The sequence below is a fragment of the Danio rerio genome, chromosome 16 (assembly GCF_052040795.2).
Source record: "Danio rerio strain M-AB ecotype USA chromosome 16, GRCz13ab, whole genome shotgun sequence".
In the NCBI taxonomy this organism is placed as follows: domain Eukaryota; kingdom Metazoa; phylum Chordata; class Actinopteri; order Cypriniformes; family Danionidae; genus Danio; species Danio rerio.
This window is the reverse complement of record NC_141036.1, coordinates 43634010-43661644: the sequence shown is the minus strand read 5'-3', so window position 1 is coordinate 43661644 and position 27635 is coordinate 43634010. Positions and strand designations below refer to the sequence as shown.

At 35.9% G+C, this 27635-nt stretch overlaps 2 protein-coding genes across 27 annotated transcripts in view; one reads left to right on the top strand and one right to left on the bottom strand.

Moving 5' to 3' along the window:
• Nucleotides 1–300: 300 nt before the first annotated feature.
• Nucleotides 301–12529, top strand: mrap2a (melanocortin 2 receptor accessory protein 2a). Of its 2 annotated transcripts, NM_001424034.1 has the most exon segments (3): nt 301–698; nt 3194–3293; nt 11364–12455. In NM_001424034.1, coding segments are annotated over 3 exon segments (654 nt in total). In that variant the 5' UTR covers nt 301–580; the 3' UTR covers nt 11800–12455.
• Nucleotides 12530–15876: 3347 nt separating this feature from the next.
• Nucleotides 15877–27635, bottom strand: part of cep162 (centrosomal protein 162) — a 257947-nt gene continuing 246188 nt past the window's right edge. For 19 of the 25 annotated variants that reach the window (XM_087285983.1, XM_087285988.1, XM_087285994.1 and 16 more), the window contains 6 exons: nt 26969–27211; nt 23220–23872; nt 18630–18771; nt 18332–18430; nt 18094–18228; nt 15877–16273 (listed from right to left, as the gene is read on the bottom strand). In XM_087285983.1, the coding sequence (XP_087142109.1) occupies nt 16052–16273; nt 18094–18228; nt 18332–18430; nt 18630–18771; nt 23220–23872; nt 26969–27211 (1494 nt within the window). In that variant the 3' untranslated portion in view covers nt 15877–16051. 25 annotated transcript variants of the gene reach the window in all.

The following is a 27635-nucleotide window of genomic DNA, read 5'->3' as shown; positions in this document are numbered from 1 at the left end:
GAGCTCTTCCCAATACCTGATTATATGCTGTCACGGCTTTAGCAATAAATAAATGTCCTTGTAATGAAAGTCAATGGGGCAAAAACAGCCACGAACATAACAAACGGTTATGGTTGAAAAAATGGTTAAAAAGAAACAGTGCCGGAAGCAATTCAGTGTGATTTGTCGAACACAGTAATTCAGTAATTTCTACACCACAGCCTTTTTCATAAAAATAGTTGAAGAAAAAAAAATTCAGAACGGCTCTCGGATGCCCCCTGAGGTGTGTGAAATCTCTCCATTCATGCGCGCGTTGATGGATGAGAGGCGTGATCTCATCGTATATTCAGATGAGGAGATTCAGTGGAGACCGCACGAGCTCACGAGCACAGACACAGACCACACACACACACACACACAACACACACCGCCTTTAGCTCAGATGCTCGCTGGATAAAGGATGAAATCAGTGTTAAAGAGCTGCTGGTGTTCTCAGCTCTGGATGCAGCAGATGATTGTGAAGCGCACACTGACTGCTGCGCGCCACGGAGCTGTGATGTTTGTTCCCAGTGCGCGAGGCTAATATCAGCTTTGATTGAAGATGCCGAGGTTCCAGCTTTCAAACAGCACCAGTGTCCCAAATCACAATTATGAATGGAGCTACGAATACTACGACGATGAAGAGCCTGTGTCATTTGAAGGACTAAAAGCACACCGATGTAAGTCTTCTATTTTTTTTTTTTTGCTGCTGCATTAAGTGGGCTTTATTAGAGCTTGCTGTGTTTTCTCAATCTTTTTGGTGACTGAGACCTACAAAATGCATGTTTAGAGATAGATCTGTGTTTAATGGGTAATCAATACAATAAAAGTTTATAGATATAAAAATGTTTTGTAAATGTATGTAAACTACATATCATATTTGAATATAGGTTATGTTATTATTTGCAGGATATCTTTCTAATCTTGCAAATAAAAATAATTTATTGAATATGTTGTGTGTATATACACCCTGGGGTATGAATAATTTTGGGCTTGACAGTATATCCATCATACAGTTGAGGAGAGAATTATTAAACCCCCTGAATTATTAGCCCCCCGTTTATTTTTTCCCCCAATTTCTGTTTTACGGAGAGAAAATTTTTACAACACATTTCTAATCATAATAGTTTTAATAACTGTTTTATTTTATCTTTGCCATGATGACAGTACATAATATTGACTAGATATTTTTCAAGACACTTTAATGGCTTTAAACCATACATTTAATGGCTTAACTAGGTTAATTGGGTTAACTAGGCAGGTAGGGGTAATTAGGCAAGTTATTGTATAATGATGGTTTGTTCTGTAGAATATTGAAATAAAAAATAGCTTAAAGGGGCTAATCATTTTGACCTTAAAAACACCCTGGAGCTAATCTAACAAAATAACTTACGATAATGGTTAAAAAATGAATAGCCCAAATTTATATGTTAGGGAAAAATATTAAATATCATTTTCAAAAATAGTAAAAAGCAAGAAAAAAATGTATACATTGCATCCGGAAAGTATCCATGGTGCCTCACCTTTTCCACATCTTTTATGTTACAATTTTATTCCAAATGGATTAAATTAATTTACAAAATGGATTAAATTAATTTATCTTCACACAATACCCCATGATGACAATGTGAAAAAAAGATTTTTTGAAATTGTTGCAAATTTATTAAAAATAAAAAAACAGAAAAATCACATGGACATCAGTATTCACAGCCTTTGCTCAATACTTTGTTGATGCACATTTGGTAGCAATTACAGCCTCAAGTCTTTTTGAATATGATGCCACAAGCTTGGCACACCTGTCTTTGGGAATGTTTGCCCATTCCTCTTTGCAGGACCTCTCAAGCTCTATCAGGTTGGATGGGAAGCTGCGATGTGTACAGCCATTTTCAGATTACACTAGAGATGTTCAAAAGGATTTGGGTCTGGGCTCTGGCTGGGCCACTAAAGCACATTCAGAGTTGTTGTTGTGCCACTCCATTGATATTTTGGCAGTGTGCTTTGGGTCATTGTCCTGCTAGATGAAGAAATGTCTCCCCAGTCTGAGGTCAAGAGAACTCTAAAGCAGGTTTTCATTCAGGATGTCTCTCTACATTGCTGCATTCATCTTTTCCTCTATCCTGACTAGTCTTCCAGTTCCTGCTGCTGAAAAATATTCTGGTGACTCCAAACATCTTTCACTTACAGATGATGGATGCCATTGTGCTCATTGGAACTTTCAGAGCAGCAGAAATTTTTCTGTAACCTTCCCCAGCCTTGTGCCTCGAAACAATCTTATCTCAGAGGTCTAGAGACAATTCCTTTGTCTTCATGCTTGGTTTGTGATTTGACATGCACTGTCAACCCTGGGACTTTATAAAGACAGGTGTGTGCCTTTTCAAGATGTCCAGTCAACCGAATTTACCACAGGTGAACTCCAATTAAACACAGGTGAACTCCTGCTGAAACATCTCAAGAATGATCAGTGGAAACAGAATGTGCCTGAGCTCAAATTAGAGCTTCACTGCAAAGGCTGTGAATACTTATGTACATGTGCTTTTTCAGGTTTTTTATTTTTAATAAATTTGCAACAATTTCAAAAAATCTTTTTTTCACGTTGTCATTATGGGGGATTGTGTGTAGAATTCTGAGGAAATACGGGAATTGAATCCATTTTAGAATAAGGCTATAGCATAAAAAAATGTGGTAAAAGTGAAGCGCTATATGAATACTTTCCAGATGCAATGTACAATCACAGACATCAAAAACGCATGCAAATGATGAATTGTAATACAAACTCAACTTCGCATATACTTTAAATTGTGATAGCCATGCTGAAACGATATATTGTGCAGCCCTAGTATACATAATTACATCATAATTGTAATTATTGATTCTGTTATAAGTAATTACAGAATTTTGAGTACATTTTATAATTTTTATTATTTAAATAATAATAATTACATAATTATAGGGATCCAATATTACTATTAATAATTTAATATAATTGTTTAATCTCTTTAAAAGTAATTTGGGGTTTATCAATTTAAAAATCTAAATTTACTAATAGAAATATTAAATTTAAATTGCTTTAAAGTAATTTTGGGAGTAATGCTACTACTAAAGGCAGCAAACAGAAAAGGTCTGAAGTACAAATGTCAGCATTTATTAGCATTTCTCCATTTCTTTCCTCTTGCAGATTCCATTGTGATCGGCTTCTGGGTGGGTCTTGCAGTTTTTGTTATCTTTATGTTTTTTGTTTTGACTCTGCTGACCAAAACAGGAGCCCCACACCCGGAGTAAGTATTTCTTTCCCCCACAATAAACTGTAAGCTTTGTGTGTCAGGCTTGGTTGCGAGGACGGAACAGAACAAACAGAAGCAGAGGCAGAGTAAACTCCCGATGGAGTCATTTCTCTCTCTCACATCTGCACCACAAGCACGACATACTAAACCGAGTCAGCTTTTCTGTTTCCCACTGCCTGCGCTTTGGCCACCTTGTAGCCTCATTATCCTTTGCTTTGGAGAGCTCTGTGTGTGAGCGTGTGTTTGCGGCCTCCCTGTCTCATTAGCTCAGTGCTAGGCCAGTGTTGTAACGCTTTCTCAGACCAACAAAGATTCTTTTCAGCAAACTTTGATTAAACGGACAGCGTTCTGAAACTCGACCCAATTAGCATGAATCTGACAACTATAACCTTGATACATACAGTATAGAACCGTTTTAGCTCATGCAGTTTTAATCAAATCTATTCTCTCATTCGATCCATGTTTATTAACATCCACAAATGCACCATTATGCATGTACACACACACAGACTTAGCAATTATCTCTGTCTGTGTGTCCTGGTGGCGAACCGCAATCTATTTAGAAGCAAATTAGTTTTTTTTCACTGCAGCACAAAATCCAACGGGCAACACTTCTAACAGCAGCCTAGTTTTCCCAGGTGGTCTCTCATCCAGGTATTGACCAGACTCAACCCTGCTTAGCTTTTCTCAGATTCTCTATACTGATTTACCAGGTTTGCTGTTTGACAGGAGCTTGTTGACCTGCATGAAAATTCTGGCTGATTGGGTAACGGATGCTGGAAATGAAGTGCATGTTGCAGAAAGAGCTTCTGATAAACATCTACATCCCCTCACATTACAGATCAGCTCCTGCTGCATTTACTTGTTATTATCTGTGTTTTGTCCAGTCACTGTCATTCTGTTGGACTGTGGAAGCTACTGTCATGAAAACATAAGTGCATTTTTTTTATAATTGAGATTTAAACAATCTAAAAGCTAAATAAATAAGCTTTCCTTTAATGTATAACGGATATCTGTCCAAGACACAACTACACTCACCGGCCACTTTATTAGGTACACCTTACTAGTACTAGGTTGGACTCCCATTGCCTTCGGAGTACAGGAAATATTCCTAAGAGTTTAGGTTCATGTTGACATGATAGCATCATGCAATTTGAGCAGACTTATCGTTTGCATATCTATGATGTGAATCTCCCGTTCCACCACATCCCAAAACCGCTCTATTGGATTGAAGTCTGGTGATTGTGGAGGCCAGTTGAGTACAGTAAACTGGAAGTAGTCATCAGAAGATGGGTCCACTGTGGTCATAAAGAGATGGACCTGGTCAGCAACAATACTTAGGTAGGATGTGGTGTTGACACAATGCTCAATTGGCACTAATGGGCCCAAAGTGTGCCAAGAAAATATCCATTATTACACCATTACGCCACCACCACCAGCCTGAACCATTGATAAAAGGCAGAATGGGTCCATGCTTTCATGTTGTTGATGCTAAATTCTGACATTATCATCCAAATGTATCAGCAGAAGTCGAGACTCATCAGGCCAGGCAACATTATTCACATCTTCTATTGCCCAATTTTGGTGAGCCTGTGCAAACAGTAGCCTCAGTTACCTGTTCTTAGCTGACAGAAGTGGCACCTGGTGTGGTCTTCTGCTGCTGTAGTCCATACGCCTCAAGGTTGGACGAGTGGTTGTTTAAGTTACTGTTGCCTTTCTTTGAGCTCGAACCAGTCTGGCCATTCTCCTCTGACCTCTGGCATCAACAAGGCATTTGCACCCACATAACGGCCGCTTACTGGATATTTTCTCTCTTACCATTCTCTGTAAAAACTAGAGATGGTTGTGCATGAAAATCCCATTAGAATGTGACACCAACAACCATGCCACATTTTAAGTCACTTAAATCACCTTTCTTCCCCATTCTGATGCTCAGTTTGAACTGCAGCAGATCGTCTTGACCATGTCTACATGCCTAAATGCATTGAGTTTCTGCCATGTGACTGGCTGATTAGATATTTGCGTAAACGAGCAATAGGACCTTTGTACCTAATAAAGTGGCCGATAATTGTATTTAAAAACCTAGAATCTAAAGGGATCACAACACTCATAACTCATGAATTGAGTTGATTTTGATAGATGTTCATGTTGGAACATGATCTTAATATTAGAATTATTTTTGGTAAAAAATAAAACAAATTTTTTGACCCATACAATGTATTTTTGGCAATTGGCACAAATATCCCTGTGCAACATAGGTTTTGTCATCCAGGGTTCACATGTAAACACATCTGACAATAACGCTCGCTCTCATTCAGAAAACACCACCAAATTATGACACTTCACCCCCAGCTTTCCCCAATTTCTACACTCACTTAGGGTTTAGTCCTTCCCCAGTTTGATGACAAACATAATATTTTATATTAGTCCCCAAAATACTATAAAAATTTAATCTCTAAAGTGCATTTTGGAGCACTTCTCTAGCCTTTTGATTTTTTCTGGACACTGCACAGTGGGCTTTCAGTCAAAATTACTAAATGTTGAGACACTGTATGTAAAAAACTGTGAGGCATATGAAAGCGTTCTCTAATTTTGATCAGTGTTCTTTTTAAAATAAATAAATATCTAGGTGCAAGATGCTTAAAAATGCACTTTCACTTCAAGTAGCAGGTACCACGCAATTTAAGAAACTGTTCTCCAACTGTAATCTCCACTGTATATACAATACAACAACATAACCAATGTATAACCAACCAATTGATTTCCAATGGAGTAAACCAAGTCAAACCCTACGGTATTCATTTAGCAGATGCCTTTATACAAAGTAACTCACAAATTTGGGCTCATAAAGGAATTAAATTAGCAATTCACCATGAACGAGCACCACAAAAGCTTTTAATGCCAACTTTCAGAGAATGTTTAGAATTGGGCTAGAAGCTAGAACAGCAAATGGTTAAGAAACATTGAAAAAAGCAGAGATGAAAAATTCACTGGTCGCAGAATGTCTTTTTAGCTGTATCTTGAATATTGTCAGGGATTCTGTGTCTCGAATTAGATGAGAAAAAAAACTGAAAGAACATGTTTTAGATGCCTGAGCAGTGGCTCACTAGCTAGGTTTCCATTCAAATATGTGAAATAGATTGAAATAGACACCGTGTGTGTCAGTGTCCGGGTGACTGTCAGCTGTGGCAGGAGTGATTGGAGCAATGACTTCTTGGATTTGTAGTGCGGTTCAGTGGCTAAATTGTAGTTTTTCCAGTGATCTGCAACTGCTCGACCGCTGGTGATCATAACAATCACATTTGCGAATAAAGCTTATTTTCCATCCAATGAGTCAACGAGAACTAGGTAGAAATTATCACAGGGTTTCTGCAGCTTTAATCAAGTCAAATTTAAGACCCTTTAAAGACCATTGTGACCTTAATTTTATGGCTCTGTTATATTCATGAGGAATCATGCAATTGTTTTTAGTTTTCTTTCCCTGATAAGGGAATTTGATTTAGATAAATTGCTGTAAAAAAGTAAAACTGCTTTTGTAAATTGGATCTTGCTGATCTTACAATAAAAAAATTAAATATTTTAAAAACAAAAGTTTTAATAAGGTGAATTGTTGGATGAATTGGATGGATGTCAGTCCGATTGGGTAGCTTTACTTGGACAGAGAAAAATTAAGACCTGTTTAAAATGATTTAAGACCTACAAGAAAATATTTGTGAATTTAAGACTTTTTAAAGACAAAAAAATTGTTTTTGAAATTTAAGACATTTAAAGACCCTGCATCAAAAATAAAAATAGAAATTGGTATGTTAGGTGAAGCCACTGTGGGCCTTTTTTCTTATATAATAAATTGCGCCTCAGAAGACAAAGATGAAAAGCAATGAACAGCAAATAAATATCATTTGGAGGTGCGAGACCATTCTTTGGGTGTGCAACCGTTTAAGACAGCTCTAGAAGGGAATAATACCAAATCACCCTGCTGAAGGACATTGTCTAAGGGTTCTTAGAATGACCAAGACATTTTCGAACATCCAACAATGCCATCACACCGTACCCATTCCTATCATCACATGTGAAACAGAATCACATGACTTTTTTATGCACATGCTTAAATTCATTCCATAAATGTGTTTCAATTACAGTTTATGCACATTTTATTTCATAAGTAGATCCTCCTCAGTTGTGTGCATACATATTTATGCACATTTTGAAATGCATGCACAACAAAAAAGCATTTTTATGTGATATTCCAAAACAAAATGCATAAAATAGGTGGAAGGAAACTACAGAGAAGCTCTTTGAGAAGCTGCTTCACTCAGACTTCAAGTCCATTACTGTTTGATGTGCTTTTTGCACAAGGATAAAATACTTCAGGATGCTAAGATGTGAAAAGGTTTTTTAATAAATATATATAAATATTGAAATGAATCAAACACACACACACACATATAAACAAACTCAGTTTATCTAAATTCTCCATCAGCTAACCAAAAATCACCTAAAAGCTAATTCATGCCCAATAATGCCCTCTTTCTACATTAAAATCTATTGGAGAAATAATTTAAAGGGCGTTTATTGTTTATTGCATATAATTACACTCAGTTATAATAGTCAAGCACTATTAGTCCCCAGACTCTTTTCAAACAGAGCAGTGAGGAAGCTGAGGGGCCGGACCGACAGTCTGTTTAGTGCACTTTTAATTAAACTGCTCTGTAGATGTGAGTCATCCATTAACACCGCATAGCAGAAACCTCTTGCAGATTGTTGAAAAGAGGAATACGTGCTCACACAAACACACAGATTGGTGATAGAATTAAGATGAGGGTGCACCCACGCTTCACATGCATCCTTGGATGTTTAAAAAAGGGGAATAAACCTGCTTGTGAGGCTTGTGCTGCATGACAATTCACATACTATCAGTCCTAAATAGCATTCAAAAAAAGAATTAGTATGCCCCAAACCGTAGTGTGTTTAAGTGAGCATTCCAAAGGTCAAACCATTAAAAAAATCTATTCAAAGTGGAGAGCTGTGCACATTCTAATGACTAATATTGCCCAAAACACAATGCACACTGGATGTGACATTGGAAGTACAATATTAAAGTACTATTAAAAAAAAAAAAAAAAAAAAAAAACTTACTAAAGTGTTAAACTAAAAATTGTGCTTTTAAATGCACAATTATGCAAACATGCAGCAATTTCTATGCAACAATAACATACAAATAGCAGACTAATATACAGCCTCATTTACGATATGCTAAGAAATTAATTATAAAAAAAAATGTTAACCCTTGTGTGCTGTTCAAATTGGCTACCATTTCGTTTTGTTCGTGGCTGTTTTTGCCCCATTGACTTCCATTATAACTACATTTTTGATTGCAAAGCCATGACAGCATATAATCCTACATTCTTGATTGTTGGTGGATTTTCCTGTTGGGAACTTGGGAAGAGGTCAAATTTGTCATTTTTACTCTTTACTATTGGAGCCAAATCTCCAAAATGATAAGAAATTATTTATAAGAGAAATGTTAACCCTAGTGTATTGTTCAAATTGACTACCCTTTCGTTATGTTCAGTTTTTTGCCCCAATTGACTTTCATTATAACAAGTTTTTTCATTGCAAAGCCATGACAGCAAATAAGCATGCATTCTTGATGGTTTTTCCTGTTGAGAAAAGGTCAAGTTTGTAATTTTTACTGTTGATCATCAGTTGTCACCCTTAACCCTTCAGATAGGCCTAAAACAATATTGCCTTCAATAACTTTCCACTAACAGTCAAACAATGTGTGCACCTTTTTGACTGTGTACTTGTCTATCTGTGCCTACACTTCTGTATTGTTTTTTTTTAAATGCATTTATTTTCTTTCACGTATTTACTGTCTCTTACATATTACTGTCAACATTGCTTATTGTATTGTTTTGTATGTATATATATATATATATATATGTATATATATATATATATATATATATATATATATATATATATATATATATATATATATATATATATATATATATATATTATTATTATTATTTTTTTTTTTAATTTTGGAGTATGTTCTTGTATTTTGCACTGTCATTGTATTTCGCACTGCCTGGAGCCAGCACCTAAGATTTTCACCCATCATAGTACACAGGTTGCTGATGATGTGATAATAAACAAAAAACATTTCTGACTTTTATATGGTGTTATAAGGAGTAAAACAGGAGAATTATAGTGTGTGTGTGTGTGTGTGCATAAGTACACTTAAATGTATACTATGTTCTGAGAGCTGTGGTGCTTTTTTTGATTTTCTTTAATATTTCAAGGTAAGTGTGCCAAGGTCTCTTAGGCTACATTCACACTGCAGGCAAATGTGGCTCAAATCTGATTTTTTTGCCCACACATGACTCAGATCTGTTTTTGTCTTGACTGTGTGAACAGCCCGAACTGCATGAAATCTGATCTTTTTATTAAAGATCTGTGCCACTTTCGTATGTATTGCAATTCAGGTTGCAGTGTCCTGAATTTTCATTGCCAATCTTAAGACAATTGTAATCGTTTTGTTTTTCGTTCAATTTGGAATTTCCCCACACAATCGCAGAGCGCAGGGGACCAGAGTGAGTGCTCTGACTTGGCCCCCCTTGGTCCCGCAGCGAGAACAGTTATGTAGGATTTCATGTGACTTTTACATAATCTTCGATGAAGATGCGTCATCATTCTGTGCTGCAAACATAGACTACTCCTCAGCAGAATAGTAAAACGGCACACAGGGCAATTACTTTACCACAGAAAGTTGGTTGTTCATTTTGAAAAAAAATAAAATAAAATAAGACAAAACTGGTGCTTGTTAAGCAATCTGGTTAACAATTGAGGCATAGGTTAATCGCAAAGCTGAAGAGCATCGGGGGGTGTTGCGGATAGGGGATCTGTGCGCAAAGGATTCATTTCAGTGTGCACTTTCCTTTAAAGGGAGGAGAAAAAAAGGTGCTCAAGCACCCAAACCCCCTTCTGCTTGTGCCATGTTTATAGCGAAGTAAAACAAAAAAAAAAACACTGCAAACAGATATAAACCAACTCCGCCTTTACAGTTCAGTCTGCGGCTGCTCATTAACCCTTGATGAGTTCACTACACCGGTGGTCAGAGAGACGCACAGCACAGTTGTCATAAATCACAAATGATCAGAGTTTTCAATCACAAGTGACTTATCTTAGGTTTCAAATGCCGAAATACACATTAGTTGTAGCAGAACAACCCTTTACAGTTAATGAAATACAACATGGCTGTCTGTGAAAAGGGCAATAATCATATTAAGCATAATCTTTCTAACCACAAAGTACTTACTTCATACAGTATACACATTGTGTGCATAACTGTACATTTTGTGCTGTTCGTAACTATACTTTTATACAATATATTAGCCACAAAACAGCTATGCAAAAAATTGGATCTGAGAAAAAAAATCAGACTGAGCATTAAGCCTCAGTGTGAATGTAGCCTCACACTCTCTCTCTCTCTCTCTCTCTCTCTCACACACACACACAGGTATACATTATGTTCTATAAAAAAGCCAGAAACTTTTAATCTTTTTTGCATTGTAATTGATGATAAAAAGTAAAAAAAATGGAGTTTTAATGGAAGTCAATGGGCCAAAAAAAAAAAAAAAGCCACAATCGTAATGAAAGGGTAGTAAATTTGCCCAGATTGTATTAAAACAAAACAAAACAAAGTCTAAATTATTTTTCCAAAATATGTCAGAATAAGTTGTCACCAAAAATCATTTCATTTGCTTAAAAACAGAAAAAAAACTTGTAGCCAAATTAAGCTACAAAATCACCCCAAAGTGGAAAAAAACATCCACAACAGTACACAAGGGTTAAGAATGTGAGAGAATGACTGACAGTGCATGAACTAAGCAACTGAACACTCCATTAATGACAAAGTAATTTGTCCCAAAGCTTCTGTTACACACACAAAAGCATGCACATTTCCTTCACCAACAACTACATGTTTCTATGGCCTTTTATAAGTAAGTGAATTGGAACACAGCATTGAAGTTCAATATCCCTGTTTTAATCCCTCAGGGCAGCCGAGCCTTACGAGAAGCGGATGCGCCTGACCAGCTGTGCTGACGGTTTAGGCTGCCAACGTGAAACAGATGGCCGAACGGGCCTCTCTCGCCCACTGCTGGAGGAGTCACGCTCTCTTTTTCACTGCTACATTAATGAAGAAGAGCGAGAAGGAGGCAGAGCCGCCACTGATGCTGGCGCTCTCACCCATGGACGATCAGGCATTGGCAACTCCAGAGGCCAAGTGGAAGAGGTTGGCCTAGTCGTCCAAAACATGGTTCTTGAGAGCAGGGCAGAACGGGAGGCAGCACTCCTGGCACATTTTAACATCCCCAACTTTGTGAACTCAGAACTGAACTCCGCACTGGGGGATGAAGATTTACTACTGGGCGATCCACCAATTATAATGGAGGAGGCCCGTCCACGCTGTACTCATCATATCATTGATTAAAACTAAACATTGATGCCTTTAATCACTCATTACGGCTCCATCACTCAGCCTATGTTCTCTTAAAGTGGAGTGTGATGCACAATATTCAAGGCTGAGCTATTTTCTGACTACGGGGAGGCCATGATGTCAGTTTGAAAGATCAAAAACATTTTGCGAATGTATTCTTGACAGCATGTTGAAAGACTGTTGAGAAGCCTACTGTAAGAAGTCTTGAAACAAAGACATGTTTAAAGAAGAAAAACAACAAAATCCATTCAAGGACAGCTCTAGGAAGCAATTCCAGCAGAATGCAATGTCTTACAATGTCATTACCATTGAGAGAATGATTTAAAAAAAATCTCTTCAAGTGCGATTGGAAGATGCTTTATGCAGCTTTGTACTTATGTAGCCTAATGGCAAAAATTGCAGCAATTTGGTATTGCACTGCCTGGTTCTCCGGGCTTGTTTTTGTGAGCAAATGCCTGAGTAGAAAATAGCTCTCTGTCTGCACCTGTCAGCTGAATCAGTGGCTTTCTGCTGGAAATCTGCAGCATACATGCATACTAACTCTCTGTGGTTGTCTGAACACAGCTGGCTGAGCTGCTGGAGCAATTCAGCACTATACTTCTGTCTCTTGTTTTATTGAACACCTATATGCCAATAAAATTCAGCGCAAAGCTTACTGTGGTGACATTGGCAAAAATGTTTCCATAACAAATCCCTAGACCATAAGCAATGCCTCGAATCAGCACGCTTGGTATTACTTTTATCTGAATTTCCATTTTCAGCTGACATATTAAGCGGGTGACTTTTTGACTTGGATCAGAGAGTTGCTACCTAGCAACCACTCAGAAAACCTTAGTGACTACCTCACGTGATTTTTTTGTCATTAGAATGCACTATTTATCACTACATAAAAATAGAAATGTTGTTTAAAACGATACTTTATTTTATTTTAACTATGGAATCACATACAAATTTATAGGGGTGTGACGAGACGCTTACTCCACAAGAACGAGACGAGATTTAAAAAAAATCTTCAATGGTGAAATATATGAATGCAAAATAGTGTTTTATTCAACTATATATATATATATATATATATATATATATATATATATATATATATATATATATATACACACACACACACACACATATACACACACACACACACATACACACACACACACACACACACACACACACACACATATATATATATATATATATATATATATATATATATATATATACATATATATATATATATATATATATATATATATATATATATATATATATATATATATATATATATATATATATATATATATATATATTGTTGTTTTAAATCTTGTATTGAATTTATTTTACTTCTATTTAAATTCAATGCAGTAAAGAACATGCAAACACTACTAAATATTTGGTTAATATACAAGAATGGAAAAAAATATTTTTATATAATTTTAAATATTAGAAAAATATTTGCTAATATGAATGGAAAATTGATTTTTATTCAACTAAAAAAATAAAAAAATAAATCACAAGATGCAAAACAATTTAGGTGCGTTTTGAAATCAACTTGTAATGTTATTTTACTTTTAACAGATTCTGTGTAGTAAAGAACATGCAAACACTGCAAAATGTTTTGCTTTAAACTGTACTAACTAGCTTCTTCCCTCTACAATTTCACATTAGAAATTGAACTCCTTTCCACAAATTGAAATAATAAAAAATTATGTCATTTTTGGTATTTATTTTTAAAAAATTCACCAGTTAATCAGCAACATGGAACAAGAAATCTCGTCCCGATTTAATCGTGCGAGATCTCATTACACGATATCTCGTTACACTCCTAGGCCTTTATTTTAACGATCTAGGCGCAAAGTCTAAAGCGAATGGTTTGTCCAAATACATTTTTGCTATTTTAAGAAAGGATATGCTCTGCGCCCTGGCACATGGTCAAACAGGGATGTGCTTATTCTCTTAACGAGTTATGGCTGTGTTTTGAGCATAACGTGCATTAAACAAGAGTCTCATTTCCCATTCTCTTTAGGAGTCAGTTGCGTCATGCCATGGCGCATTTGCCATTTACATGGCGGACTTTGTAAGTGTAAAAACTTAATGCTTCACCAGCGAGAAAATAGTTAAACAGATTATCTGCAGCGAGGATAAAGGACGAGCCTCCTCCATTCAGCCTCTTTGAGTTCTCTTAATTTTACTTTTACTCTTTACTTCTTTACTTTCATGAAATAAGAAAATGATGGAAACTAGCCCCACTGAAGACGTCCATTAGCCTACATATTTCATTTAGTTTGTTAAGCGCAAAGATTTGTTTCAAAACTATTTATAAATTCAGGTCTAATTTCCAGCAAACAAATAAATGAACAATAATAATTAAGTGTGGAGTTATATACAAATGCACGTCTTTTACTTATGACCCATCTAGTGATGCAATATGGCAGCAAAACCCTACAGTTGGACAAATCTGAACTTGTTTTTATTAAAACAAATTTAAATATGATATGTAATAGAAATTCAATTATTTTCTTGTTGGCTTAGTCCCTTTATTAATCCGGGGTCGCCACAGCGGAATGAACCGCCAACTTATCCAGCGGATGGCCTTCCAGCCGCAACCCATCTCTGGGAAACATCCACACACACACATTAACACACACACTCATACACTACGGACAATTTAGCCTACCCAATTCACCTGTACCGCATGTCTTTGGACTGTGGGGGAAACCGGAGCACCCGGAGGAAAAGGCAGGGAGAACATGCAAACTCCACACAGAAACGCCAACTGAGCCGAGGTTCGAACCAGCGACCCAACAACCTTCTGGCTGTGAGGCGACAGCACTACCTGCTGCGCCACTGCCTCGCCCTGTTATATAAATATTAAACTGAAAAAAAAAAAAAATCATAGAGGCATGAAGAAGGCATGGAGGCAGTGGTTTAAATATTTATGTAAAAAAAGTATTAATTTTTGTAAGATTTTAATTCTCAATTTTTTTTCCATATGTAAAGCTATATGTTTATTGCTGTACATCCTGTGTGTATTAAGCAATGTGTACGCGTTCAAACCCACATAGGCCCATAACTAACATACTCTGCGCTGGACTTTAGACCTGTTTTCGATGATCAATGCCGCGGTCTATTTCAGTTCTTCAAAACAGCAACGTGCCAACAATGCGCATTAACACACCTTTATTTTAGAACAGATTTCCCCATGAGTCCACAAAGCGGCACACATGGATTTTCCATTTAAACAACCTGGTGAAAATGTGAAAACTAGAGTTGTGCTGGTCTGAACAAATCGCACCAAACACGCCTTATTGCGATGGGAGTACGATAGGGCCCTTACTGTTTTAGCATTTAAAAACGGAAGATGTTAAAATGATTAATTCTATCATTATCTACTGACAAGATATAAACAAGCTTGCCTGAGGACAAATTTTAATAGATGTGACTTTTGAGGTATACTAAATGACATAATTATACACTAAAGCTGGCAGACAGATAATGAATCATTTAGATACGTGACAGTTAAGCTGAGTTCTGAACAGACATCAAATCTCACACAAGCTCCAGCTTAGAATATTATCAGTTCTGTGATTGAGTCATCAAAAGCCTAATTTATTTAAAATTATGGCAGCTTCACTTTTGAAAGGCAATAATTTTCCTTTAAAAAGTAAACTTCCCCTTTTAAATGTTTTTTTGTATACTCCATGACCTCTCCGCAAATGTATCCCGTGTGCCCAATTAAATAATATATTGCCAGGACCCTTGGTGTTTATAAACAGTGCTGCATGTTGATCAGCTCTTAATAATCATCATGCAACCCAGCAGCTCCATCTCCAGCCACTTACGCAAGTTGTTCTTTTAGTAGCTCATTAGCATTCAAACGGTGTCCTTTGAGCCCAGCATTAAAGCAAGTAATAAATCGTGACGTCTGCGATATTGTTGTGTAAATGTACTTTTGGGCTGGGATTTGGAGATCAGAACTTCATGTGGGTGGTGCATCAACAATCATTCTAGGTTTGTTTGCTCAAGAGGATGTTGTAAAAGCAACCAAGCGGGAAGAAAGACAAATTGTGCAAACATTAATTCACTTTAATACAAAATCCTAGTTACGAACACCAAAAGCTTTGTATTTGATGGTGCTTACCCTGCATGTTTCTCAGCAATAATTAAATAATCTATATAAAAAACTAATATAAATACACCCCCTTCCCTTGCTTCCACACATCAATGATTCCAGTTTTTTTCAGGATCGGAGTGGCAGGTATGTGTGTGTGTTAGTGGATGTGTGTTCTGGCATGGGTATGACTACCCCCTGTCGCTGAAGCTCTCGGAGGACGTCCAGTATTGAGTCCAGCTCCATTCTAAATGCTTCCAGCTCTTTGGCTCTTCCTTGAGCGAGCTTCCTCCAGCGCTCCACCTCACTCTGTTGCTCCTGTTCCACCACCCGCCGTGTGTCTGCAATTACCTGCATCAGAACACCATCTAACATCAGTGTTCTCAATCACAGCACAGCGCACAGGCTGTCAATCACAATGATGTCCAGATCCATTGCAAACAACAATGTGCTGCACAGGAACACAGAACTAGATGACTAACACCAGTCTTCCAGTACAGTAATGACAAACAATAAGGCCATTGCACATTAAGAAATTGCATTAAAAAACCTATCTATCTATCTATCTATCTATCTATCTATCTATCTATCTATCTATCTATCTATCTATCTATCTATCTATCTATCTATCTATCTATCTATCTATCTATCTATCTATCTATCTATCTATCTATCTATCTATCTATCTATCTATCTATCTATCTATCTATCTATCTATCTATCTATCTATCTATCTATCTATCTATCTATCTATCTATCTATCTATGTTTCGTCTGTCTGTCTGTCCTTTTTTTTCTCCAATGAACACAAAAGAAAATATTTAGAAAAATGTTGTATACTGGTAGCCATTAGCTATGTTTCCATGCATTTCGCATAAGCGCATTAAAATTAGTTGATGGAAACACCAATTTTTACCAAACTAAAATATGATCATGCCTTGATTTTTTTATTATTTAAATAGGACAGTAAGGTCTGACTTTGCTTAGACAAAAGTCTTGCCACTTAACAGAAACAATGTAAATTACACAATATTAAGTCATGCTGCAGTGGAAAAAGAATTAATATTGTGTATGACTCCCATGAGCTTGAACGACTGCATCCATACATCTCTGCAATGACTCAAATCACTTATTAATAAAGTCAAAGGAATGGCAAAGAAAGCCTTCTTGCAGGACTCGCAGAGTTCATCAAGATTCTTTGGATTCATCTTAAATACCCCCTCCTTCATCTTACCCCAGACATGCTCAATAATGTTCATGTCTGGTGACTGGGCTGGCCAATCCTGGAGCACCTTGACCTTCTTTGCTTTCAGGAACTTTGATGTGGAGGCTGAAGTATGAGAAGGAGCGCTATCCTGCTGAAGAATTTGCCCTCTCCTGTGGTTTGTAATGTAATGGGCAGCACAAATGTCTTGATACCTCAGGCTGCTGATGTTGACATCCACTCTGCAGATATCTCGCACGCCCCATACTGAATGTAACCACAAACCATGATTTTTCCTTCACCAAACTTGACTGATTTCTACGAGAATGTTGGTTCATGCGAGTTCAAATAGGTCTTTATTTGTAATGATTGGGATGCAGTTCAACAGATGATTCATCCATCGGAAATAACTACCTTTTGCTACTTTTCCAAATGATCAACTAGAAATCAAGTCATTATTTGTTGCTCTTACAATTGGGATCGACGACAAGACTTCTGTAAGGCAGTGTACAAGTTGAACTGTCATTTTCTTAATGTATTTTACAAATTGCCCTTTTCATTATATATATATATATATATATATATATATATATATATATATATATATATATATATATATATATATATATATATATATATATATATATGTATGCATATGTTTTTATGCTCTGTCAGGGATAGGGTGGGTGTACTTTGGTTGGTGTTTGGTTACTAATACAGTATACATGGATCACATTTTTTTATGTCTTGAAACAGTATAAGGCATCTGCAGTAGAAATAACATCATAAAAGTTTAGAACCACTCTAGTGTTCTAAAGTTTAGAACCTCGAGTTTAGAACCACTCGAGTAAACAATGAGGAAATGTTCATTTTTGGGTGACCTATCACCTTATGACTATAAACAAATCTTTCTGACTCAATACTTTTGAACAGTATAGCACATATAGAAGAATGTGTGGGTGTTTTACCTGCTGAAGTTGTTTCTCTCGTTGACTGTATCTGAACTCCATGGACTGAATTTTTTGCTCTAGGCTAGTGAAGTGTTTTAGTTTAGGACTGTGGGCTTCTTTGGCCTCTTTCAGCTCTTCTAGAAGTTTAGACAGCTATTGATGCACAGAAAAAGAAAGCAAAAAAGCAGAAAGCAAATGAAAAACCTTGTGTTTACAGAAACTGAAATCACCAAACCTCAGTAAAGTCAGACTTTACCTGATTCTGCAGGGTCTCCTCCCTGAGCTTCGTCACAGCCAGAGCTTCTTTGGTTCCCTGGAGCTCCTTTACTTGCCCTTGTAAATGTTTTACTATGATCTGAATAGTGAAATAACAAAGATTCAAGATTCAAAGTGATTCAAGATGCAGTCAAATTATATCAGTTCTTTTTTAGTGAAACAAACCAATGGCTTTGGTGTTTGTTTGTAGTGTCAAGGTGAGATACTGTACAGTGCCAATTGTTGCACACAGCCATATAAACAGTCATGTTGAAGAGTTCATTAGTTTAAGTGCAGACCTCTTGTGTGTTGAGTTGACTGGTGAGTTCAGCCACTCTGGAGGAGGAATGCTCAAGGGCATGACGAGCCAGAAGATGCTCAATCTCTTTACGATGCTCGGCCTTGACTGAAGTGAGCTGCTCAGCATTCTGCTCTTCAATTCTGAAACATCATTGTATAAATGAATGAAGTATAGAAATTATGTAAATCCTACAGTTCTTCACAGTTTATTTGACATGATTGATTAACTATGGATTTTTATTTTAGTATTTTATTTCTTTTATATAATAATAATAATAATAATAACAATAATAATAATACATTTATTACGTATTTACATTCTACACATAATTATAGCAAAATGTTGAACATTTCAGAATATACATTCATAATTTTGATCTATTATTATATAGCAACAAATATTAGTGGTGGGCCGTCAACGGCATTAACGCAAGACTCTTATCGTGGGATAAAGAAAAAATATCGCCATTATTCTATTCTTAAAGTTGGGTTGGGAGCTGGGTCTATTCTACGCAAGCCATGATGACTTTCACCTTGATATTTTAGCGCGGATGTATACCAGACTGATGAGCCGTCAAATCAGCAGGATGTCTGACTTTAACTGCTGCTCAGCAGTTTCACTTTAACTCATGAACATTTCATTCATGCCCTTGTGACAAACTGAGGTATTAGACACCAAAAAGGAGTAAGGACTGGTGTAATGTAATGGAATTCAATAACGCAAGCCAAGTGGAAAGAAAAAAAATTCAGCATTTCGCGATGTGTGTGTGTCTGTGGAAAATTCCTCCATGACGGTAATAGTTTGATTGCGGTGTTTACTTCATTAATGCCACTAATATATGCATACTCCACGTCTTAATTATTCCATTTCTGTTTAGTTCAGTTATGACTTTAGTCGGATTAAGGTGATCAAAAATCACTGTTTTCCAAGATTTCCAGATTAATTTAACTTTATTCCAAGATTAATCTAGATAAAAAATGAGTCTATGCCCACTTATAAAAATATAAATTATGACATATTTTAATCTGATTATTTCATAAATAACAGATTTTCCACAAACACACACACACACACACACACACACACACACACACACACACACATATATATATATATATATATATATATATATATATATATATATATATATATGTATATATATATATATATATATATATATATATATATATATATATATATATATATATATATATATATAATATTTAATGAATACTTATATTTTACACATAATTATATCTAACTTGTTTGATTTTTTATATTATACACTTAACATTTCATTATTTAATATACATTAAAAATTCATATAATAAAATATTATGCTTAATATTTTTCACATTGATTAATTACTCAAGGTCTCATCATGTTTCTTTGATTAAATACAGATTTTCAAAGATGTGGTATTTTTTTCGAATCACCCTGTATGCCTCCATTTTTGATTAAATGCCACCATTAAGTGCATTTAAAATGCTTTAATGCTAGGGCTGTAACGATACACCAAACCCACGATTCGGTTCGTATCACGATTTTTGACCCACGATTCGGTTCGTATCACGATTTTTTTTTCGTGTGGGGTGGGAAAAAAAAAGATTTTAAAAAACGATTTTTTATTAAATAAGATTTGAAAATTTTTTATAAACTAAACATCAAAGAACAATATTAACTATGCAAATTATTACAATATAAATAGCCATATATAAAATAAATAAATAGCCAAAGCTATATTACTTTTGTTTTCTTTGTAACAAAATACTGTTGAAAAACCAAACAGAACTAAACTCCATTGTGTAGATGGTTCAAGCATGTTGAAAATTCTTTTTCAATCAAGTTCTCTTACATAGAAAAAGTAAATTAAATGGCTGCTAGGGATGCTCATTTCGGTTAATTTTGCTAACCGACAACCGCCGCTCATTAATTGGTTATTAATGGTTAACTGGTCAGATTACTATAAATTTTATATTAAACAAATTGACGTGTCTATTTTGTGTCTGACACATTAAATATTGCATTTTAAAATAGGCTACTGATTTATTTTTAAATGCTAGCATATTAATAACAGAACAGAACAACAAAGCATCTTCACGCACCTGCAGTGTTTAGCACAGAAGAGCAGAATAATCTAAATAAAATGAATAAAATAAATAGGACTGCCCTAAATTATTTTCATTTAAATAATTAATTTATATTACAAATCAAAATACTGACTGATTCTTTTTAATAACTGGCATAGGCTGTTTTTTTCCAATCATGTTTTTTCTTCCGTCAAATAAATATCGCAGACTTCCTCAAATTGCATTAAATATGCATTTATTTAATGCCCCGCTGTTATTATTATAATCACAAAACCTTTTACATTATTAATAGAAATCATTATTTTAAAGAATATGTCCTGATGGTTTCCTCTCTCTCCCTCGCGGTTCAAGTGCGCGTGCTGCGTGATGAAAAGACAACAACAACGCGCACATATGTAGACTTTTTGTAAACAGTTTTGTTGTTTAAATATGCTATTGCATTAATGTGCATACATGCTTTATAAGCCGAAAACAAGGCGCCTTTATGTTGACAAGTAAAAAAGAAGAGAAGAAGCTCGGTCCTCTTATGAAACGACTGAATCAGCTGGGTATCGATTGTGCATAAGTGTTGCTGTCTGTGTTGTTACAATTGTAATATTTAATACTATTGTGATATTCAAGATTTGTACATTCATACAGCTCTGGATAACTTAAAACAGCGATTAGATCTTCAGAGCGGCGTTAATGCGTCCTGAAGTAAAGCGAAACGGCTATAAACTCTAGCAAGATAGAGTGATTATATGCAGAGCCATATACCTTTATCTATTAATAAAGTATAACTATAGAAACTGTGTTCATCTTAACTGAAAGCTTCGTCCTGTTTCCTGTCCTCACGCATTGCGCACCTGTCAGTCAGCACATAACGTTAACTCCCAAAGGGTTAAACAGAAAGCACAACAGCACGGTTACAGAAAAGTTTCCTCTGCAGAAGAGTCGGGGCATCTGGTGAACACCCATCCCTCTCTGCACAGCCACATTAACAACAATGCTTTGACAGCATTGGCAATGTTTCTGCCGTTGTCTGTTGTCAAGCGGGGTTAAGTTGGTTTTGTTTTTGATATTCTTGACACATTCAGACGGTCCCTTACTAAGAGCTGCGTGCGAGCTCTCCCGGTTAAACGCATATTGCGAGGGCTTAAACGGAGCAGTGCTCGTAATGTAATTTCCTCACGTTCTTCTTCAACTAGCTCAACTTTTGCAGGCACGCGTGACGTTATTGGAAAGGTAGTCACAGGGTGTGTTGCGATTCTCCCTTATCACACCGCGACACAGGATCGTAGATCTGAGTGCCGCGATTTCGATTTCATATCGTGTATCGTTACAGCCCTATTTAATGCACAGCAAGGCATTAATTATCCTGCTTATTCCACGGCCATTTGTCAAGTTATATACAAAATTTAAAACTAGTTTGTTCTTTGCAATGCAATATTTCACAGCTTTTTTTAAAAATTTCTTCTTTACAACAAACAGACAAGAGAGAAAACGTGAGCAGAGATTAATGACATGGGCATATCTAATAGCTCATAGTAACGTGTTAGCTACCTCTTCATTAATCGCTCTATCCAATTACCAGTAGTTAAATGGCACCTATTTTACCCCTTTTTCAAGATTTAAGATAAGTCTTTTGTGTCCCCAGAATGCGTCTGTAAAGTTTCAGCTCAAAACACACATTAGATTATTTATTATAGCTTTCAAAATGTTAAGATTTTCTGCTCTGAACACATTGTAGCTGTTTTTGCTGCCTGTACCTTTAATGCTAGTTCTCCCCACCCACCATTCCCACATGCCTGTCAGTGTGCATCAGCACACTGATCTCACATAACGTGAAGCAGATCTCACGTAACGTTTGTGAGAAAAATACAGTATGATTGTTTGATGTATTTGTTGTAGAGTTAATTCAAGCCTTTCTGCAACGATGAGTCACACAAGGTTAAATGAGTAAAACACATTCTTGGTCACACAGATGATGATTGATGATCACAGAGAGCTGAACAGATTCTAGTTGCTTTGTGCACTCCTGTCTTATTGATATGATTATATGCAAACTACGGAGACATGTTAATACGCGGCTGTCAATCAATTTGATTGGCCTCCGACATCACTTTGTGGTGGGTCTCGAAATGGGAGGGATTTGGATCTAATTCTAACGTCATGAATTAAAAAAAGAGGCTTATTGTGTTTATATCACCCTAATATGACTGTGAACACACTATACCTACACACAGTTCTGTCCAAACAGCTTACAAAAGATGGTTTTCATCATAGGTGCCCTTTAATGTAATTGAATGTATTTTTAAACACAAATCATGGCTAATTATTGTTCATATATTTGTTGTACTTAATTTAATTTAAATACCATTTAGTTTTTCACATAAGATGATTTTTAAAATAACAGGATTTCTTTGCTTTTCATTTTGAGCTTGACAAGCCCAAATGCCAAATGGGACTGTAACAGTCAAACCACAAGAGGACTTCATAAATTTTTACCAGAGGTTTACCTGAGAAGCTGATTCTGTGCATGCGTGACCGCAGCCTGCAGTGAAACCTTCTCTTGTTCTCTCAGTACTTCCAGCTCCTCTAATTTAGTCCTCAAACTATCATTTTCCAGCTGCACCTCAGAGATGTGTGTTCCTGAGAAGGCTCCAGGATGATAGTCCCTCTCATCTTGAGTCGGAGGGAAAGTTTCCACTGAGGTTTTTTTTGTGTCTTTGGCTGTGCTCAAATGTCGCTTGGGCTCATTGTTGGGCCTTTCCTGGCTAGGACCTGACAGCATGGTCCTCCTTTCTCTCTGCAGACGTTCTATGGTGCGGGTCAGCTCCTGAATGCTGCGGCTCTTGGAGTTCAGCTCTTGGGTCAGTCTCTCTATGCGGGCTGCCTGTGCGGCCTCTGCGTGGAGCTGGTGGCGTGAGGGGCTGCGGGCAGGCTTGTCTGTTTGTGTTGAAGCCTGGGCCCGGCGGAGCTGTTCTTGCAGAGAGTCCACTTCTGCCTGGAGGACGCTCACTTGCTTCTGATGGACCTCCTTCACTTCCTCCAGCTCTGCTTTTAAAGCCTGAGTGTGGGATTCAATCAGCTCTGATGAGATGGCTGGATAGCTGTGGCTCTTCTCAGACAAACGCTGCTCCAAATCTGAGATCTGCTGTTCATACTGGAGCTGAAGAAGAGAAAAACACATATTGTATGCAGACATAATTGCATGCATAATTTACATTTATAAAGCTTAAATGATCCACCCAGAAATTTTATACATTTTACCTGTTAAGAGTTTCTTTTTACTGTTGAACGCAAAAGAAGATCAATTAATGATTGTAAGAAACTGGTAGCCATTTACTTCCATAGTATAAAAAAACACATACTGTAGAAGTCAATGGCTACAGGTTCCAAATATATTTTAAAATAACTTATTTTTGTTTAATAGAAGAAAGAAACTCATACAGGGTTTGGAGCAAGTGAAAGGCTTAGTAATTGGTGGCATAATTTTCATTGTTGGGTGCGTTATATATTATGTGAATTGTTTTTTTTGGATTATCAATTTCTTTTAAAAATACATTAGATTGAAACCTATTTAAGATTCTTTTTATAAGACATAATCGAAACAAAAACTCCAAGACTTCCAAAACTCCAAACCAGACCTTTAAGATGTTCTTACTAGGTACCTCATTTTTTGTCTAACTAAATGAACTTACATTTCTTTTAAAATGAACAAAATAATTTAAGGAATTTTAGGGACAGACTTTAAATACAGAGCATTTAATGTACAGCGCTCAGCATATAGAAGTACAACCCTCACAAATCTCTCTTTTAAATATTTTTATATTATTATATGCACACCTGCCTGAGTGTTTCAAGTATGCATATAAGACCTTGATTAGCTGTTCAGGTGTGTTTGATTTGGGTTGGAGGTAAAATCTGCAGGACACCAGCCCTCCAGGAAAAAGTTTGGTGATCCCTGATCTAGTACATGCCAGCTCTGGCATCTACCGTAAAACATACAAATCCATGCAAGCAATATGCTAAAAATATGTTCATGAAATATTAAACATGCTAATTAAAGTTAATCAACTTTCTTTAATTGTAAAAAAAAACAAAAAAAAAAAACAAAAAAAAAAAACATGAAACATGAAATTTTTATGACCTTTAAAGTTTACTCACAAACTATAAATAAAATATTAAATTTTTGAAGTGAGTAAACAACTCAATGACCACAACTTAAGCCCCGGTCAGATCACATGAATTTGTCACAATTTCGAAACGATTTTCTTGACGTGTTGACGTTTCTCCTCGTGTAATGTGGCATAGTTCACAACAACCGATACCATGCCTGCGATGCCTCATGACACCATCACAGAAAGTCTAGCATACTGAATTTTTTTTTTCATTCTTTACGACAAGTTCTGTCATGTTGTTGACTGTGCAATAGAAGCTCAGAACTTCTCGTTTATAAGCAGGTGCTGCCGCTAATGCGCTGGTCAGGTAATCAAAAAAATAGGCTACATATTTATTTATGCGTGGGTCATGGGTAGATAAGATCAATCATTGGTTATGCAAACTTTTACTACCTTTTATAAGATATTAAGGTGTTTTAAGCAATTTTATCTGACAGATTGACAATAATACGCAGACATTCCCATCACAACGAGTTTTTTGAGTTCTCTCACCCTTCCAACAGAGTTTGTTCTTCCAATGTAATCTGGGAACATGTTCAGTGCTGCGAATACATTAACAAAAAATTTAAAACATTAAGTAAAATTATTCCCTGCTTATTCAAATTTGTCTTTAATTGTGAAAACATTTTAATATAGGCTTCTCTAAAACTGTGAATATTTCACTTTCATTTAATTTAGGCTAGATTATTATATTATTTAACAAACCAACAAAATCTCAAGGCAGTGCGTGTTTTGGTGCATACAGCTGATTTGTTATGAATTGCTTCACCTCAAATATTATTCGTTATTCTTGTTTATAAATAACTGACCAGCAAAAGATACATTAAAATTAAGATGAACTTTTTTTTTTTTCCCAAGAAAAATATACTAATCATATTTTTGTTTGTGCCGCCCCACTACTTAACTATAAACTATAAGGATGATTTGTTGTTTCGCTCTGTGGAAAAAAAGGATTTAATGAATGCTTTACTGTGATTGTTTTATCACAAACCTCAGTTATATATTTGCAATTTTTTGAATATGTCATTATTTTAAATACTATGTCTCGAGCATCTGATTTTTCCTTGCTGCTGCTTATGTGCTTTCAATTTCATTTTTAACATCTTAATATTAAAAAGGAATCATAAGTTTGATCCTATCCATGTCATTGTCAGCAAGCATCAGTGTTTATTTGGATTGAAATAAGATTAAATAAAATTAATTTGAGATAAGAAATAATGTTATAGCAACACACAATTTTGTTACACATGTCAAGTCAAGATTTTATTTATTATTTAGATTTTTATTTATATTATTAATAAAAAATAAAACAAAATAAAAATTGAATAATCTGACATAGTGACTATCGTAATCGACAAAACAAACCGTGTGATCTGACGGTTTTTACTGACTCAAGAGTCTAACTACCAAAGTGTTTAGCCAACTTAAAGGGATAGGATCTTTTTAGATCAAAGAACCCTGAAAAATTGTTTTACATTTTTCACAAAAATATTTATACGAAGCAGCAAAACTGCTTTCTACTTTGATAAAAATAAATGCTTTTATGAAGACTGCACTAACGACAAACTAATGTTAAAATCCATCTTTGCTAGTAATATTTAAAAAATATGTTTTTGTGTGTTTTTAAGCAAAGAAAACTCGGCCTTGGTGAATTTACTGTTAAATTAATACTTTCAAAGACTGACCAAATATAGAGTAACTATCCAACATTACTTGGAATCAGCATCTCTTTCTAAATTCAAGGCGTGTAGAACACAGCAGGGTTTAGAAATGAATGAAATGATGCCACTCAGACGGCATATTATGAGCCCTGTGCACTTAAGACTATAAATAGAAACCTTATTTTCTCAGCAAACTTATTTTCTGGAAACAGATCGATCCAGCTGCGAGCTCTGGTAAAAAACATGCTTAAAAAACAGACAAATACTTTGAATTACGTGTCCCCATACTAAATAAAAACAGAAATGCTGTGAACAGTGAAACCAGCTATATCATGTTCCAGCAGTACAAACCAGTTTAATAACTGTGTTTTTAGTCCTTATATGCAAATTTATGAACACGTAATCTGTATATGAAAAGAGTACTTTGATTCTGTGATACTGTTGTTCCATTGCTCGGAGGCTGCGTTTGGCTGCTTCATCTCGGCCCTCCAGCTCTGCCTCCAGGCGATGAACACGTCTCTCTAACAAAGCCGCTGTCTGAGAGGACTGAGCAGGAGAACGGACATCCAGTCGATCTTCTTCAGCCCCGGTAGACGCAGCTGCCAAAATCAGGGCTGGCAGAGAATTTGGATGCCTGCGTTTCAAGAGTTCTTCCTTCTGTTTGAGCTGAGAGAGGAAATGAGAACATGAGTGATAGATGCACTACAAAAAATGCTTTACTTAAGATTTTTTTTTGTCTCATTTCAAGTCCAAATATCTGAAAATTCTTTAAATCAAGAAGTGGGTTCAACAAGTAGAAACAACAAGTTCAACAAACAACAAGTAAAAAACCTGTAGGGCAAGAGAAAAGTGTCTTCTGGTTAATGGATCGCAGATGTTTGGCTCTTGGGTGGATACAAAAAAAAAGTAAAAGGATGATAATAGTAAAAAATAAATGTCACCAAATAAACTTGGGTGGCCGTTAATATATACATGGGTGGCCCTGCCAAGTAAAGTTTATGTGTGGGAAGCCCTGAACATACATACATGCACCATAAACGTTTTAACCATAAAGACAAAAAGCATATGGATTTTATTTTATGTCGTATTA